We start from the raw sequence: 17,360 nt of genomic DNA, 5'->3' as shown, positions 1-17,360 counted from the left end.
AGATTATGCTTCTTTCCCAAATTTCATAACCCCTCCTGCAATGTGTTTGCACTCACCAGGTGCTTTGAAATGTCTTCCCTGGGCTTTGGTCTAGAGAAGCACTCAAAAACCAGCTTGTTGCTGGGCTTTCCATGAAAGGAGATGCCTGGTAGGGACATGCTTTTTTGTTAGACAAGCGACTTATTTGGTACTCCCGGGGTGTCTTTGGCTTGTGCTAGGGACTGAGAAGGAAGAAATATTAAGGCAAGGAACTGGGGGATCAAGGATATGCTCTGTGGTGTCTCATTAGCTTGTGAAGCTCCAGTTCCTTACCTGTTCTGGGCATCCCAAGCTTTAAACAAAATGGGATTAACAGTGTGTTGCTGGTAAGGCTGGGTTTGTAACGATGGTGAGGCTGGGAGCAGTGGGCAATTTAGGTGCTAAGGAAGGGTGAAGAGCTGCTTGGTATCTGCACCAGCAGCCCTCCAGACCACTGAACCTTCTTCTGTGTTGCTGCCTGGGTTTTGAAGGTCTTTGCACTGATTAATTGGAGCACTGACGTGTGCTCCTCTGGGCTCTTAAGTTTAATTCAAGTGCTACAGCAAGAGGTTAGAATAATGAAGGTATCTTAACAGCTCCAACAAACAAATCAGCCTTGTGAACACCAAGTCCTGTCTACAGCACCATGATGGTGACAGGTCGAGACAACTGCAGTTAACAGCACTACAGCGTGTTGATTTGTTCTCTGTATGCAGGGCTAAAAAGTATGTTGCTTTCTTCCTTTGCTTGTGGGAAGCAAGTTGCCAGCATGGTTACTGGATGGGGTGGGCCGGGATGAGTTTCCAGCCAGCAGCTGGCACAGAGCAGGCACTGAGGAGTGGAAGTAAGGTTGGTTGTGATTATGCCTTAGGCTATTTGAAAACTGCTGCTTGCAAGTTGGCCCATGGCAGCTGCTAAAGCACTTGTGGGATGGGTTGGAGAGGCTGGCATGCTCTGCTCTGAGGAAGAAGGTGCTAGGAGGCTTCGTGTTATCTTCAAAAGAATAGCATCTGCTTCGCATTGTTGACTACTTCGATGCTTCTCTCTCTGCCAACCCCTGTGTTTCTGCGCTGCTGCCGGCCCGCGGCCGCAAGGCCCCGCAGCGCCTCCGCGGGCAGAAGGATTTCATCCCCGACGGCTCGGCCGAGCAGGCGGAGAAGCTGCGCCAGTGCCGGGAGGAGCAGTGGCAGCTGCTCTCCGAGGAGCGCGTGGAGCGGCTGTGAGTCCCCGGGACTGGGCGGGCGGGGGCCGCTGAGCGCGGGGGGGAATCCCTTCTGTCCTGAGAGGGATCGTGGCGGGGGGTCAGAGCACAGCTGCTGACGACTCAGGTGTTACTACGAGTAAAATCGAGCAGTTGGTAGCAGGTAGGCGTTAGCACAGTACGATCTCTGGCCTGGCCCCTCAGCTGCTCGCAGCTCCCCCTCCGGAGCAGGGGGTCAGACTGGAATACCAGGGGCTTCAGTGTGGGTTTTCAGAAAGTCCCTCAAAGGGCCTTTAGTTTTCTCAGGTGTGTGCATAATCGTGTAGCCTTTGCGAACAGCAGTCACAGTCTTGGGCACGGCCGAGTTACACAGCCCCTTGCTGATGCTCATGTGCGGCCTTGTGCAGATTAGACTGACTCCCGGTGCCCCTGGCTTATCAGTTGTGGTTTCAACAGCACACCAGTGTCTGGACCTTATCTTTACTGGGAGATTTTCACGTGCTACTTCTCAGCCCACACTTTCACTGTTTGGCCTGCTGTTTTCTGGTAACAGTTTCTCTGTCTGCACTGATTAGTAGCAGCAGAAGCTGTTCACATAAAATCACATCACTGGGGACTTGGAGAGAGAATGGTGACCTCCAGCAGACAGGCAGGTCGGACAGGGTGAGCTGTTATCTTCCACTGTTGTCGAAGTCTGGTTTGTACACTCATCAATGCGAGACTGGGGCAGCAGTGGAGACCCTCAGGCTGGGAGGGTGACTGAGTAGGTTTAGGTTTCTTTTCAAACGGGGAAATTGTGGTACTGACTAGAGATGCAGCACAAGGCCGTGGTGAACCCTACAGGTCTTACCTTCTGTTTCCTTGAGCCAGCTGCTAAAAATGCATGTTTCATTCTTGCAAAATCACCCTCCTCAGCTATTAATTTTTTCCTCTGAGTACCTGTGAGTGGGATACAGCAGTCTGAGAGGGTCTTGGCAGCATCTGAACTTGGCTTAGGCCATGCATCTTCAGAGGCTGCTGTAGCCTATGGACAGATGTCTGCAGTGCTGACTGAAGACACTCTTAATTAGTTGTGGTAATAAAATAAAATGGTGATAAAATCTTCAGATAGTACTTCTAGATCCAGAAGATTATGTTTTTCCAAGGACTCTGTAAAAATGCCACCTGGAGGTTTGCTGCCTTTTGATACCTTCCTGAGCTTGTTGTGTTGCTACAATAGGAGTTGATTGTAGAACATGCTAGTAATAACAAACTAATCTTTAACTTTCTTAGGGGGAGTCTGGTGAAAGCTGAATGGAAGCCAGGACAGGGCATCGTAGAGCTGCAGTCCCCTGCGGTGAGTCTGCTGCAGAGTGTACTCGATACCGTTATCTCCTGCTGCCTGTTGCAGATTCCTTGATTTGCTGCTTGAAAGGAGAGAGAGTCTGGTTCTCAGCAGGGAACAGTCAGAGCCCATCTGGGATTTGTGCTTTTCTTCCAGGGGAAGTTTTGGCACACCATGGGGTTCACAGAGCGTGGCAAACAGTGCCTGCTGCCCGAGGAAGCTCTCTACCTGCTGGAGTGTGTAAGTAGGGTACCTGCACGTGGATGGGGGCACTGGGTCCCTCCTGAATGATTGGAGGAGCTGTAGCAGTTTTAGACTGAAGTCTGAAATCACTTGACTTGTCCTGGTGGCTGCTGCAGTTTGAGCAGCAGGTAAACACCTGTTTCTGCAGGCATTGTCTCTCTCAGCCTGTTGCTGATGGAGCTGTTTGTCTCCAGGCCACAGGTTCACATGCTGTACTGTAAAGCAGCCTCTCTGTCACTGACAGTGTGTGTTAGTTGGATCCATGGCCAGTTTATCCAGCTAGTATCATGTTTAACCTGCTCCTACATCAAATACGACAACAGAGAATAAGAAGAGTTTTAGCTGATCCAAATTTCCTGTTAGTTTAGCAGTAATAAGTCAGCTCTCTTACCACAGTGAAAGAAGCTTGAGGATATTGTGAGTAAGTTTTCTATTGAGATCTTTACTTTCTAGCTCTGGGGGTGGGGAAACACGCATTTAGATATCAATTCTTTACTGAAATGTATAGGTATAGGGACTTGAACTTCTGCAGTCCAGGAAAACTCACTATTCTGGGAATTGGAAATGAGATCAAACCATTATCTTATGTTCCTTGCAGGAGTTAATTAGAATTAAATGTTTGATACTGAGAAATCCTTTTCCTCAGAACTGGTGTACAGTTAATGAGGACATCTGAGACTGGTCAGTGCCTCCTCTGTCATAAGCTGACTTCCTCCCTTATCCCCAGTGTATCTTAGATATTTTGCAATGGCAAAGTGCATAAGTCCATTGGCACAGTTTTTCTGTGCTTCTCTAAGAAGCTGATAGGAATTAGTGACACTATCTAGCTTGGTAGGGCCACATTTAGGCACTAAATCAGATCTTTCCATGTGAAGGATGTTGGAATGGAAGGCAGTTACATAGCAGTCAGTGCTGTAGATGTGTTACACTTAAGCAGAGATCTTTGGGGTTGCTCCTTAGCATGTCTTCCCAGTATATATGGCAGAAATAAATTTAAATGTGGACAGGAGAGTGAGGCCAGGTTGCTTTCAGTGCTTATCTGCTTGTTATCTGTTAGGGCTCAGTTGGATTTTTTTTTTTGCTGTAGAGAGGGGTTTTGTCTCTCCACCCAAACCTGTTATCAGTAGAATGGGTGCACTGGTCTAAAGGGAAATTTTTTTCCCTTAGTAAAACTTAATATTATGGGCATCTGATACTATCCCTTAAATCCTAACTGCAAAGGTAGGGATTTTTTACCCCTGGCATTTTGACAAACAATAGATCATAAACAAATGGATGAAAAAAAATGTAGTCAGTTGCTGAGTACCAAATCTCTCCCCAGAAGCGGAAAAGACCAGTTAGATGCCTTCAGCCCATCCCATGGGAGAGGTGTGGTTCCTAGTGTTTTGGTTTCTTTGTTTATGAATAAAGACTTTCTTAAAAAAAAAAAAAAAAAAAAAAAAAAAAAAAAAAAAAAGGAAAAAGGCTAGCCTAAAACTGCCTCCTGGAGGTTAGTTGCTATTGCCTGGAGAATCTACCTGTGGGATCACTGGGACTGCAGTAAGTGCTTCTGGGGAGCCACCAACTGATGACAACTGAGGATGCCATCAGTTCCTCTCCTAAATGTTTTTGTAGTTGCACTGAGTCCTGAATCACTGAGATCATCAAAATTAAAGAAAGTTGTCTTCCAAAGCGATGATTACTTTGGGTGTTGTGCTCCCAGCTGCATCCTTCAGACAGATGCAGTGTTGGAGCAGGACCTGACAGCTCTGGGTAGGAATTTCTTACCCAGCTGCTAAAACCAGGGCATGGGGGGGACTGGGCATGGGAGAGGGACTGTAAATAATCCAGGTCATACATGGGGAGACATGGATATCATGTCAGGGAGGGTGCTGGGACCAGTGGGAAGAGACTGGTGTGACCTTGCCTAGATTTGTTCCCTGTGATTCTCTCAACACTAAGTTTTGCCCTGCAGGGCTCTGTTCAACTCTTTTACAGGGATCTGCCCTTGTCAATCCAGGAAGCCTACGAGATCCTGCTGTCCCAGGAGGCAATGAGCCTGCCCCATTACCAGGTGTGTTGGGACCTCCAGCTATTGCAGGGAAGATGAAGGCAGAGAGCCCAGCCTCTGCCACACAACTTCCAGTGGCTGAGAGCAGAGCAGGACAGTTAGAGAGGGAAGGGGAGTCATTTTTGGTTTTTCCCATTCATCTTCTTCCAGATGATCAGTTCCTGTTTCCCCACTTTTTCTTTGAGACCTAACCCTGGCATTTTCTCCTCTGCCAGTGCCACACTGTGTTCACTCAGCTGTAGTGGAACTGAAGTAAATTGTTAGGTTTTAGGGTAGTCATTTAACCCTCTTGCTTTCCTTTGCTCTAAGGTGTTCAGCCACTTGAAGCAACTGGGTTATATTGTACTGAGATTCGACCCCAGGTAACCAGCTTTTTCTTTCCACGCTGCTTTCTCCTTTCTGAAGACCCTGAGCAGCTCAGTGCCCACTGCATGGCCCCAGTGGAACAGCAGAGAAGAGGACTTTGACCCTGCATTCCATCTCTTGGGAGGATTAAAGGCTAAAAGTGGCACTCTACCCTTCCTTGCTCCTCCCTCTTGCGGAGGTGATTGGGAACATGAAGTGGGTCATGAACTGAGGACCATCCTGGTCCTGCTTGTGGATTTTCTGTGCCTTGGAAGAGAAGGTTTTTGTTGCTGTGTTCTGGGGGCTGAGCAGAAGGGTGGTTTTGCTGCCCTGCCCTGCTGTCAGCCTCTGTTTTGGTGTCTCCTTACAGCACTGTCCTGTCTCCCTACGAGAGGCAACTGAACCTGGAAAGTCACTGTCAGGGCTCTGGGAAACACCATCGCAAAAGGAGGAGGAGTTCCAGTCCCCGGTAAGGGTGTGGCCCAAAGCCGCCTTTCATCTTCTCCCAGGCTCTGCAGCTTGGGAACAGCATCCTTAGCCCTTTGTGCTGTGGGTGACATGCCTGGCACAGCTGCTCTCCGCTGTCCCCAGGCAGTGCAGTGCTTTTCATGAACTCTTTGCAATGTTCCCTTTTGTCATATCTTTACTTCAGGCAGGGCTGATAGGGGCAAACTGCCCCTGAGCCTCCCAACTGCAGTGCTGCCAGAATAGAAAGGTGGAGGTCAGTGCAGAAACATGTTGCAGATGTCTTCTCTTGCTCTTTTTTAGAGGGAGCACAGACACCACAGTGCCCCACCTTGCACATACCCCCCCCCTCTCAATGCAGCTAACGTGCTAGGTCTGAACAGCAGAGAGCGTAGCTGGGTACTGTCCTTGCACGTGGCCTCTAGACGCTGCCTAAATGCAAACAGAAGCTGGCATAATTAGTAATTTTGCTAATAATTATGACAGCTTCCAGTAGGTGGCATCATTCTTTAAGAAACAGGATGAGACTGGTCTACAAGTAAATCAGTGCCTGAGGAGGTAGGAAATCTCTGGGACTAGAGACTGAATCTCACAGCAGTAAGAGGTGCTAGCAGGAAGGTTTCTGCCTGGACTGTGCTGTTTTGGCTGAAGTTCATCATGTTTGTGTGGAGGTGTTTGGGTCAGCGTATGGGGTGTGTGGAGGCTGCACGGCAGGTTGGGAAAGTGTGTCTGCACAAATCAAGACTGAGGTTCTCCTGGTGTTGAAGTCAAACCTCATACAGGACTGCTGAGAAGTTTATTCTGCCTTTGGTATCCACTGCTTGTTTTGGCCTGCTTTTTTCATTTTGTCACACAAGCAAACACTCTCCTTCCAGCCAAGAGGTGGTTGTCAGGGTTTGCAGACCTGGCTGGGGGTTCCTGCCACCTTTACAGTCCTTCCTTCAGGCTTGGCAGACTGCACTCTTTCTGTTAGAGGGGAGGAGACAGGATTCAAAGGGAATAAAGTTCCATCACACTCTCTCCCTGTCTTTTATGCCGCTGCTTCTGTCTTTAGGTCGCATGAGAAGAAACCCAAGATATCAGAGGACCTTCCAGAAGCTGAAAGGACCTCTGAAAAAGCTGGAGGTGACTGTGGAGACTCCAGCTGCCTTCCCATGGATGAGAATCCCTTGTCAGAGCAGCCAAAGGGATCAGATGCTGGCAGTGGAGAGGGGGAGCCAAACCCAGTTCCTCTTGATACAGGACAAAAGGACTCCCTGAGCCCCTCCAGGAGCGGGGCTGGAGACCACAAGGAGAGCAGCACTGGCACCCATGCACCTCGCTGGGATTTTACCACCATCATGTTGCCAAACGTGGCCCCAGACCAGCCGTGCACACATCTGCCCTTGCCTGACAACAGGCTCCTGCCGGAGAACGTGCCGGGGAGGGAGGTTGATGCAGCTTGCTGGTGTGCACGCATCAATCAGAAACAGGAGAAGCTGTCACGGAAGGAAAGGGAGCAGCGAGAGAGGGAAAGCAGGTACAAGAGCAGCGTTAATGCGGACCAGGAGGTGAGGCACTGCTCCAACTGGCAGGAGTACAAAGCCCTTTTGGAGCAGAGGAGCCAGCAGAGGGTTTGGAGACGACTGCCGCATCTCTGGGACCAAGCTGTCACCCCACTTCTGCGGCCAGATGAAGCTACCTCATCAGGTAGCGGCTCTGGGAACTTGACAGGGACCCCCTTCTCCCCCCAACTCTGTGAAACGTTGCCTGGTATGCAGCAGCAAAAGGGATGACGTCGAGAAGCTGAACATCTAGGGGACAGTACCTTGAGATGGAGAATCTCATGAGAAGGCCTAGGCAAAGCAGGCATAGAGGAACCCAGTCATGGACATGGGGAGAGGGAAGAAAGTTTGTCCTATGCCTTTCCATCTCGTTTTATAGCTCACTCCAGTGCCAGGATAAACAGGGCCTCGGGAGGTCTTCTAATCCATTCCCCATGTCCTACTGTATTGCAATCCTTCCTGCTAGGCTGTTAGGCATGTGCAATCAGGGCCAGCAAGATGCAAAGCAATTGCAGGGTGTTCTGGGCTGTGCGCTGGGGGGAGATGAGGAAGTTGAAGTCTTTGAAGTAGCCAGTGGTGACTGTGGTGCTGCCAGCCATTGTCGGAGGAGGAAGGCTTGTGGGTGGTGGTGGAGAGCTTGGAGTGCCCTGGGAAAGAAATAGCTGGTCTGATCCTTTCCTGTTGCTTCTCCCTCCAGCTGCGCTCCTCCAGCAGATCAGCGTGCTGCAGCCCTCCCACATCCTGGACGGAGCCTCCCGGTTAGTATCCATCCATCCAGCTCGTAGTTGTTAGGGAGTGGTGGTGTCTTGTGACTGTCCCTGCTTGTGAGGTCTGGGAGATGCTCGCAGCAGCAGTTTGGGAGCTTCCTGACAGCTGGGATGCTGAGAGAACCCAGCGCTCGGCTCCATGACTCTGTTGCATCTGTAGTGAGGAGCTGACGTTTCTGTGAAGTGCCAGGTCCTGCAGCAGCAGAGCTGGGGCATTCCAGGCCAAATAAAACATCAGTGTTGCACTCTGTTCCTGCCATTTTCTCTCTGGATCCCAGCCAGGTAATCTCCCCCAGAGGTTTGGTTGGATATCACCTGTGCCTTATCCCTGGAATGTGCTGCCATCCCTGCTGCAGTGATTATAAAACCTTGGCTTTGGGACTTCTGGTTCTGTTTCTGCCTCAAAGTCGGTGTGGTGTTTGTGTGCAGTCCCTGTAGGGCAGAGCAGTGCTTTGCTTCTGTATCTGTTAGTGGTGCTTCTTGCGAGGGGGTCTGCGGAGAAAGGAGTGTGGCAGATGTGGGGCAGGACTTTGCTCTGCTCTGACTACAGGAAAGATCTGAAAGTAATTAGAACAGTTGCAGGGTCAGCCCTCTGAGGAGGGAAGCCTTTCAAAGGGCCCAAATGAGCCAGGCTTCAAGGGCTTTTGCTCCCTCTTCTCTGCTTTTATCTGTACCCGACAGTGTTTGGATCCCATACGAATGTGGATGTGTTCGCTCTTCTGCAGGCTGCAGGAGGACCCAGAGGGCATGAAGATAGACTTCAACGTGTATCAAGCAGATGCCGTGGCCAAGTTTAAGAAGACAAACCCTGGGAAGCCGTATGTCAGGATGTGTGTTAGGAGGTATTCACGGGTCTTATGCTGTGAAACACAGCAGTTGCTGTTGTGGAAATGAAGTCCTAATGATCTGTAAATGACCTAGCATCTTGTGAGCTTTACAGAATATCACAGTGCCTCCCCTGAGAGTGTTCCTGCCCGGAATTTTATTTTTTTTCTTTCAGTTCCTCCTTTGTTGGAAGCTGTGGCTGACAATTCCCCCAGCCCTTGCACTCAGCCCACGCTGTATGGTCATCTGGTTTTTGCTCATGTCTGAGTATTACTGGAGTCAGGAATAAGAAGCCACAGCTGTATTTATGCAATGCTTGTGAAACTCCTGTAGAGCTCAGTTTTGCAGGGAGCTGTATGGTACCTGAATCCTCAGCCAGTGCAGATCCCTATGGATTTCTGCAGAGATGTTCCTTCCCAGAGCTTGCTACTGGCTCAGGGCCAGGGCTTTAGTATTTTGATCTTTGTCAAATGTAACTTTAAGATCAGTCCAAACAGGATAGGTGTCCCCTTTCTTGCTGGATCCAGAATCTGATACTTAAACTTCAGAGGCAGGTACAAAGTTCAATCTCTGCCTTTTCTAGTTTTGACATATACTAAAACTGTCCCTGCTTCACTTTCTGCAGCTGTAGTAGCCAGAGCAAGGAAGGTGGTAATGCAGTTTTACAAAGGTCTGTTGAGAGCAAGGAGGATGATCCTTGCTTTATAAGTATTTTCATTTAAGAGCAAACAAACTGCAGAATTAAAAGGAGAGAAAAGCAGGTCAGATGTTGATCCCAGCAACCTAAAGATCTTCCTAGCACAAAGATACTAAGATTGCACTGGATTGGCAATTTGCCAGTAGTCCTGTGAGCTGCATCTAGGCACAGCATGGAACAGTGTGCAGTTGCCCTTGTTTTTGGCAAAGGATTTGACAGCTCCCAGTTCTCAGTATCCCAGGGTTGGCAGCCTCCTGCTTTGACTGAAAGAGGTGGGGAGGGTCACTACCAACTCCTAAGACCAAAGTGACCCATTGTGATCATTGGCCAGGACAGCTTTGTGTTCTTGCTTTGAGAACAATGAGGTATTTTTCTCTCTGCAGCTTTGATGAGCAGATTCCATCCCTGCGGGCTTTGAAGCAGGTTACATATCAGAGCGGGGACGTCCCGGTGGTCTTTGCGCTGGTGGATCATGGAGAAATTGCCTTTTATTCGCTGAAGGAGTTCAAGCTGCCAGTTGATGTTAACCACTGAAGTTGCTGTTGCTTGCAGAAATGGTATGGGATGAAGGGGAGAGCTTTACTCAGGATTTGATTTCCTAATTGATGATATATTACAGAAAATAGAGCCTGTGATAACTGGAACCCTTGGGTAGTTGACCAGTTTATTCACTGTTAGAGACTTCACCCAACCAGATGGCTCAGGCATAATAGCAAAATGTACAGCAAACAAGCGTGTATGGCTTAGCTGGGCATTTTGGGGCATTTTTGGACTGTAATATGCCCTGCTTTGTTCTTGAAGCCACTGGTTCTTCAGCTTCCTCATCTCATGGACCAGTAGTCTGCCTTTTCCATGTCATCTTTGACTTGTGGACTGTTAGAAAACACTTTGCTGGTGATCATCACATTTAACATGTTCATTAAGATGTTAAATCACCACTGTGCTACACCAGTCCAATGGTTGGGACAGTCACTGAGGTCAATCAGGGGCAGAATAAGCTGATCAGATCAGTGGTGTCCTGAGTGGTGGTGTCATTCACCTATGCCAGCAATGGTCAGATCAGGTTCTGATCTGAAAAAGGGACAGCCATAAAACTCAGCAACCTGGAGTAAAGTTTCCAGGTACTTGAGAGCAGGAAGCTGTGCCTTGAATGCTATTTCATGAGCTGGAGGTCACAGAAGGCCCCAGAGCACTGCGGATGGCACCCCATTCGCTGTGGGCGCGGCTGTGCTGAGATGTGTTCTGGCCACACAGATGCCATGTTAAAGTTTGGGTGCCAGTACCACCACACTGTACCTGGTGGTCTCACAGGGCTGTGCTGCGGCCCCCTCTGTGTCAGCCTGACGTCCTCTTTCCTGGCTGTGGATCCTTGTCTTTTGCAAGTGAGATCCCCGAGTAAAGAAAGAAGCTACAAATTCCTCACGAGCCTTCTAGTCCTGTGGCTGTTGTGCTCTGAGGACATTGCTGCTTTCAAGGCTCTGCTTTGGGCACTTTCCACCAGGATATCCAGGTACCAAATTTGTTTTAGCCTCTATGCAAAAGCACCAGAGAGTCTGCCGAGAGGATGGAAGCGTGCTGAGCATGGCTGTGCTCGGTATCAAGATTTTCAGAACTGTTAATAGCAACCGGTTTAGATGCATTTTTTTTGATAATTTTTAAATTTCTTTTGGAGACGGGGAGAAGGCTAAGCAATAAAAAAGCCTTTTCCAACAATGCAAGCTCCTCAGTGTGGTTCTTAATTCTCCCAGAAACCTTAGTAGGTTATGCAGAGGGAGATGCTCTGGAGAGGTACTGGGACTTCAGTAGCAGCAGCTGGTGAACTGCCCGTGGTCATACAGCCCTGTGTCTGTGTAACCCTGCTCCTACGCCCATCTGTGTTGGGATCCAGCTACTGCCTCGTTCCCTGGCAGGGCAGCATGACCCGGAGCCCCTCCGTCCGCGCGCAGTTCCTGTTGGCACACAGCACCTTGCCATCTTCCTCCCGTGTGGTCAGAGGTGCTGTAGCCCAGGGTGGCAGGGACCTGGGTGGCAAGCCCTGCGCTGCTCTCACATGGTTCACACACCCATGTTATCAGATGTTACCAGAGGAAGGGCTCTGCCCAGGCCAGGGTCTGCCAGTTCCTCCCACACGCCCTCCCCTACCTCTTTCTCCTTCAAGCGGGGCTTTTGCGGTGAGCCCGGCTGGCGGCACCGGCGTTGCCCACACCTGAAGCCCCGTGTCCCAGCGCACCCCGGGACACCGGCGGCTCGCCCGTTAAACTTCAGCCACTGGTGTTGAGGGGTTGGGTTTGTCCGGGGCGGGGAGGAGGTGTTTGATTTTTTTAAATTTATTTTTGGCTTATCAAGTTGTGTTTGCTTTGGCCGGCGCGGGCAGCCGAGGGTATCGCACGGCAGCCTCACATCCTGGGATTTGCTGGCGGAGGTCGCGGCCGTGGCCGCCGGCTCCGTAACTTCCTGGTGTAGCCCTGGGCGGCGGTGGGGCTGGGCCGCCGTGGGGGGCTGCTGGGACCGGCCCCGGGACGGAGGGACCTGCCCGGCCGTGGGAGGTGGCCCTGCCTGCCACCTGGCCTGGGGGGGCTCCATCTGCTGCTCCTGGCTCGAAGCAGATGTGATTAATAATTGCAATGTCGCCTTTGGGATGCTCTGTTAGCATTTTCTTTCTTTCCTTCAAATCCCTGCCTATACTAAATAGATATGTCACTGTTTTGTTGGGTTTTTTTCCCCTCCCTAAAGTTGTTAGAGCTCGATGGGTGAGGGAGCACAGCGAGCAGGTGAAACAGGTAGCTTACCTTTGTTTCGGGTTGCCCAGTAGTTGTAGCATGGGAACAAACTGGTTACTGACTTCTCTCCTGGAGGTGAGGTTTAATCTTCATTTTGGAGAAAGTTCTGTGTGTTTATATTGGCCGTTGTTAATGGTGTAGAGCCGTTGAAGTAGACTTCTGCATCTGTGTTTCTGTGGTGTGGTGGCACAAAGCTTTACGCTTGTGTGAGGGTAGGGACAAGATAGGAGGACTGCTTTGCTGACATAATAAAAGTTGTCCATTGTAATGTGTTACTTGATGGGAAGTGCTGCTCTTCGTAGTCATCTGAGAGCACTTCAGTCAACTGGAATATCTTGCTTTACCAAGTCTCGGGTGAAGTTGTGTGCCCAAAGCAGCTGCCTGGTGATTTTAGCTTTGATTTGGGAAGTTGGTGCTTCTGGCAAGCGGAATGCAAAGCGGTGGTACCTCCCAAGCTTCTCCGTGCATCCTGGCACGTTCCTTCTGAAGACATCCTGGCCCGCGGAGGGGACAAGGATGATCTGTGCAAGTACTGAGCTGTCCCTAATCCTGATCAGTGCTGCTTGTAGCTACTTGAGGGGCCCCATTTAGTTTAGGGTATCGAAAAGGGAGAAGAGTTCTCAAACATCTTCATAGGATGGTGCTGAGACACGTCTGTTATTTGGTTTTGAACAAATTGCATCTGTTGTAACTACTGACTGAAGAAAATCATTGGGGGGGTTAAGGCAGTTGTGACTCCTGTATTCTCTAGTGGCTTTTTGTTACAGTAATGTGATTGTTCCTGTGAATTGCTTATGAAAGAGGTGTGTTTTTTTCTTGCCTGACATAGAAGCTTGAGAGATGTCAAAGAGTAAGAGGTTTTAAATATACATAAAGCTAGTACATGGTAATAAAAGTATGTGATACTGCTAGTAGCCTGATCTTTCTGTAAAAGGGTTTATCAAAGGAGGGACTGGTGGTAGATAAATTTTGATTTCTGTGCAGAAATTTTGTAGTAACTCCAATTCTCATCTAAAAGTTTCTTCTAGCTAGATCTCTTTGTGTTGCTTTAAGAAGCAAATGCTTTCTGGTTTATTCCACTGGCCCACTATGTTTGATGTAAAATACTGTTGCAAAGTTACAAGCCACTCTTTCATTTGAATCACGCTTCTTGGTAGAAGCATACAAAGAGTTTTGCATCATGTGCAATAATGTTGTTCAGTGCAAAGACTTTGTTCTGCTGTAGCGTTTTGAAACTTCATGTTGTCATGCTCCCATGACAAGGAGAACACAATAGGAGTCATAATGACACACAAGGTTTGCACAATTACTAAATTCATTGGAAGGGAGCAGTCCCTGCGAACTCCAAGCATAAAGCTGTCAAAGTACATGGACTTACCTGATTTGTATCATTTGCTCTCAATTATTTTCCAAGAGTTCTTGGGGAATCTATCTTTGATCTTTTATTTAATGTTTTCTGTGTTTTGGGAGGGTGGCCACCTGCACACGGTGTTGACACAGTCTGTTCAGTTGTTCGTTTAACTGGCTGTCTCTCCAGGTTCACAAAAATAAATCCTTTTTACAGGAGGATGTTTTACAAGAGGTTTACCTTTCTGCTAGTGCCTGACTACTGTCTGCAAGGTGCATCTGAACACTCTCCTGTTCATAAAACTGTGAGTGCCGGGGGCTGGCAGTTAATCAGCAGTTGTGTTGTGTAAGCCAGATCTCCACGTGGTCTCATTAAACTATGAGATTAATATTGTTAGAGCATCTTCCTGCTGAAGCCTTATCCTGGGAAAAACGGGTGGTGTCTTACACTTCCAAGGTTTTCATGTGCTTCAACTGTTCCTGCCCTTGCTCTGGCTCTTCTGTTTGGCTTGTGCTTTCTTCTTGAGTATTTGTCTTGATAGTGTATTACGGCTGAGTGTGATTGTAGAGATGAACTTTACAGTGACAGCCCAGTTAAAGAATAGCTAAGGGATTGTTTCATTGATTTCAGGCTAAAAGTGTTCTTAAACTTGTGATTTCAGTGAGTCATGTCTGATGGCTCCTGTAATTGATAAACTTGATAAGACTAGTGTTTAGATGATGCTTTGATCATTTTTGTTGCGAGATCGTTGGTGCTAAGTAATAGCTTTTTCCTGTGAAATTGGTCAGGCCTCTCTTCTGTTGATGCTGACTGGGTTGGTAACAGGAACAAGGCGAAGTTCTGGGTGCGGGAGGAAACCCAGTTCAGACAAGGCCATGGTGGTGACTGTTTGTATAGGAGCACTAACTGCTTGCAGTTCAAACAAAGCTTGTTGATAAGGCCTCTTTCATTTTGGCAGGGTTGGTAAAGTATTATCAGATGCATAGGTAGAAGTTCTCCCTTTAAGGACCAGCAGGAAGGGGTGGTGAGGAAGGAATGAAAAGGAGTTCTAAAGCAAGGCAAGATTTAAGAGTTTTTGTGATACTTGATGGCATTTTGAAAAGAAAGCTGTTGGACCTTATCCCATTGAAAACCTGTTCAAGCTGAGTAAAGGTTGCCTAGGAAGCACACAGATGGTACCTTGCAACTTTCCTACGTGAGCAAAATAAACTCATTATGGGTATATTTTTTTGTTGTGGGGTTAACGTGGGACCGTATCCATACTTAATACTGTCTACGTAGTAAAACTCCTGACCTGGACTTCCTCATCTTGTAAGACTGGATTAACTTGTGTGATTGGGATTTACAGCATTGATTCTCTTATACTTTTGGCTGTAAATTTCACTACTGTGGAAGCACATAAGCTAAAATTGCAGCAAATTTCTACAAAGGGTAATTTCCCTCCAGCCCATGCCTAGTTGATGGAGAAAACCTGAAACATCTCAGCAAGCTGTGCATGGGCATCGAGACATATTGCTGCATGCAAAAGCAACAAAGACAAAGCAAAACGTGGAGCTCTGGTGGATTGCTAACACACGGCAGTGAGGAACAATTAATGCTTCTCCTCTGAAGAAGCATTTGGCCTTCTATTTAATATGTCATGAGACGCAGCATGTGTACTTGCTATAAATCTCAACATCTAAAATGAACAGAACAGAGCAAGGAAACCAGAATGAAATCTGGTTTCGATGTTAACTGCTCCTTAGTCTGTGATTGGAAACAGGATCATCTTGCAGTTCATGCTTTCATTGCCTTTCTGTATGAATAGCGAAGAGCTTTTGTTTTGTGGCTGGATCTAACCAAATGAGGTGAAAAAGGGTACCTCCTCGTATTTAGCAAAATGTTCAGCTAACAGAGCTGATGTGCAGGGCACTCTTGAGCTTTGCTGTCAGGTGTCCACGTACTGAATATGAGCAAAACTGGGCTTGACTCAGCCTTGGGCTGTTGTTGCCTGTAAACAGCTGACCTCAGTGCATCTTAGAAGAGAATGATGCCTGTAGTTTCTGGTAAAAGGCTCATCTTTGAAAGTCTAAAGAATTGTTTCCCTGGAAAATAAGAATATTAGATACATGCAGACCTGGCATGTCTTCAGAGGCTACTGGAGAATTCCTCTCTGGCTACTGGTAGCCACAACTGTTACCATATGGTTCTAAATGCTGACTGGCAGATAACTACAGAGCACATGAGACTGGAGTTTTATGTAAGACACTGAAGGTGTGTGGGAGAGAAGCTGGTCTGCTAATATGTAAATGTGCATCTGGAAGATAAGATTTATACAGATTGTGGAATCTTTGTTTTTCTAGAATTGGAAAAGACACATTGTACTAAAAATAAAATTCTTCTCATTGACAAGAGCTTTGTAAACTTGTAATGATAGTTCTGCTTGGGTAACCTGTGCTGCAGTGGATGCCATTCTCTTCACTGTTTCTTCTTTGCCTTTGCTTAAAACTGCTTTTCCTCTCATCTTTCCCTGTACTATGACACTCAGGATTTCTTTGGTCAGGCATGAAACCCTGATACAAGTCAATGAGAGATGACTTTTGTAGCATGCCTTCTCTGTTCATAATGGACACATCAGTTTGTCAGGATGACGTTTCTTCAAGTGAGTTACTGCTTGATTCTGAACTACTATGCTCCTCAGCCAGTTCAGCAAGTTGTTGTGGGCTGGAGTGTGAATGCTAGATCTCTTGCATAAGCAGGTTAAAACAGCGTGCTTCTAGATGTACTTAATATTTCAGGATGAAACGTTCTAGCAAGGTGTTAAATACAAAGTTATGTCTCTCTCAAATCAATCCCACTCTTCTTACTTTGCTTTTAACAGTGAGTTTGTCTCTGCTGTCACAGCTGAGGGGGTCTCTTTTCTAAAGTGGGGAGGATTATGAGGAAAGTTTCTTTGTGCGTTTGCCTAGTTTAACAGGTCCAGGGTATTGATTGACAGTGGGAAAGGGTGCGTCTTTTTGGCACTTTCCTTTCCTTGTCTGGCTAAGGACAAACTGTGTGTTATACATGGGTGTGATATGCTCTCCTTGCATAGCACAGCAGCTTGTCACTGCTCTGTAACTTTTGCTAACTTTTATATACAGCTTTGTGTAAATAAGTCCCTCTTAGGAATATCTGGTGAAAGAAGACTTATGATCTGATACAATTTTTGAAAGTTCAGTTGAAGTACCCAAATCATTGCATGAGGATCTACTTTCCAAGTAAACTACACCTTTATTTTTCCTCTTTTTTGGGGGGGGTCCCTTGCTGTATGTGTTTCTTGCACATTCTTTACCCCTGCATGTGCTGATGGCACCGTTCACACACACAGATGCCTGTAGCTGCCTGCTCAGCACCACTTTTCTCCGTGGTGAGTGGAGATGCTGGTGATTCTAGGTGGGGACTAAGTGACTCAGGCTCTTGGGGCTGATGTGATCTTCTGGTGTCCTGAACCAGGACTGCATTGCAGTCCTCTTAGTGAGCTCTGGACAGTACTGCATACTGTACCTGGAGATTTTGGAGTGTGAGCAGGAAATGTAAAAGGGGTGTAATGCAACAAAGTGGTACAGGTTCTAGTTCAGGGAGTTTCTAGAGAGACTTCTCAAAATATGGCTATAGAGCATCCTTTTTATAATGCCGTTTCTTTTTTTTGGTCCTTCACAGCTGGTAAGGCCTTGCTAGAAACCATCTGAAACACTACTTAAGCTCCTCAGGAATGGCTGGCTGATTTAAGTC

The 17,360-nt window shown here is 47.7% G+C and overlaps 2 protein-coding genes across 2 annotated transcripts in view; both read left to right on the top strand.

Moving 5' to 3' along the window:
- TSEN54 (tRNA splicing endonuclease subunit 54) overlaps nt 1-11,192 on the top strand; it is an 11,550-nt gene extending 358 nt beyond the window's left edge. Inside the window, exons 2-11 of the mRNA XM_026861283.1 lie at nt 1,026-1,237; nt 2,492-2,555; nt 2,700-2,783; nt 4,741-4,839; nt 5,146-5,198; nt 5,552-5,650; nt 6,701-7,335; nt 7,888-7,948; nt 8,683-8,799; nt 9,863-11,192. Coding sequence (XP_026717084.1) covers nt 1,026-1,237; nt 2,492-2,555; nt 2,700-2,783; nt 4,741-4,839; nt 5,146-5,198; nt 5,552-5,650; nt 6,701-7,335; nt 7,888-7,948; nt 8,683-8,799; nt 9,863-10,013 — 1,575 coding nt within the window. The 3' untranslated portion in view covers nt 10,014-11,192. The remainder of the gene's footprint in view (nt 1-1,025; nt 1,238-2,491; nt 2,556-2,699; nt 2,784-4,740; nt 4,840-5,145; nt 5,199-5,551; nt 5,651-6,700; nt 7,336-7,887; nt 7,949-8,682; nt 8,800-9,862) is intronic.
- LLGL2 (LLGL2, scribble cell polarity complex component) overlaps nt 1,100-17,360 on the top strand; it is a 43,452-nt gene continuing 27,191 nt past the window's right edge. The window contains exon 1 of the mRNA XM_026860855.1: nt 1,100-1,121. The gene's annotated coding sequence lies outside the window, so the exon portion shown is untranslated. The remainder of the gene's footprint in view (nt 1,122-17,360) is intronic.

The sequence above is a fragment of the Athene cunicularia genome, assembly GCF_003259725.1.
Source record: "Athene cunicularia isolate RWA chromosome 18 unlocalized genomic scaffold, athCun1 chr18_part1, whole genome shotgun sequence".
Lineage (NCBI taxonomy): Eukaryota > Metazoa > Chordata > Aves > Strigiformes > Strigidae > Athene > Athene cunicularia.
The sequence above is the reverse complement of the archived record's forward strand: the minus strand, read 5'-3'. Positions and strand labels throughout refer to the sequence as shown.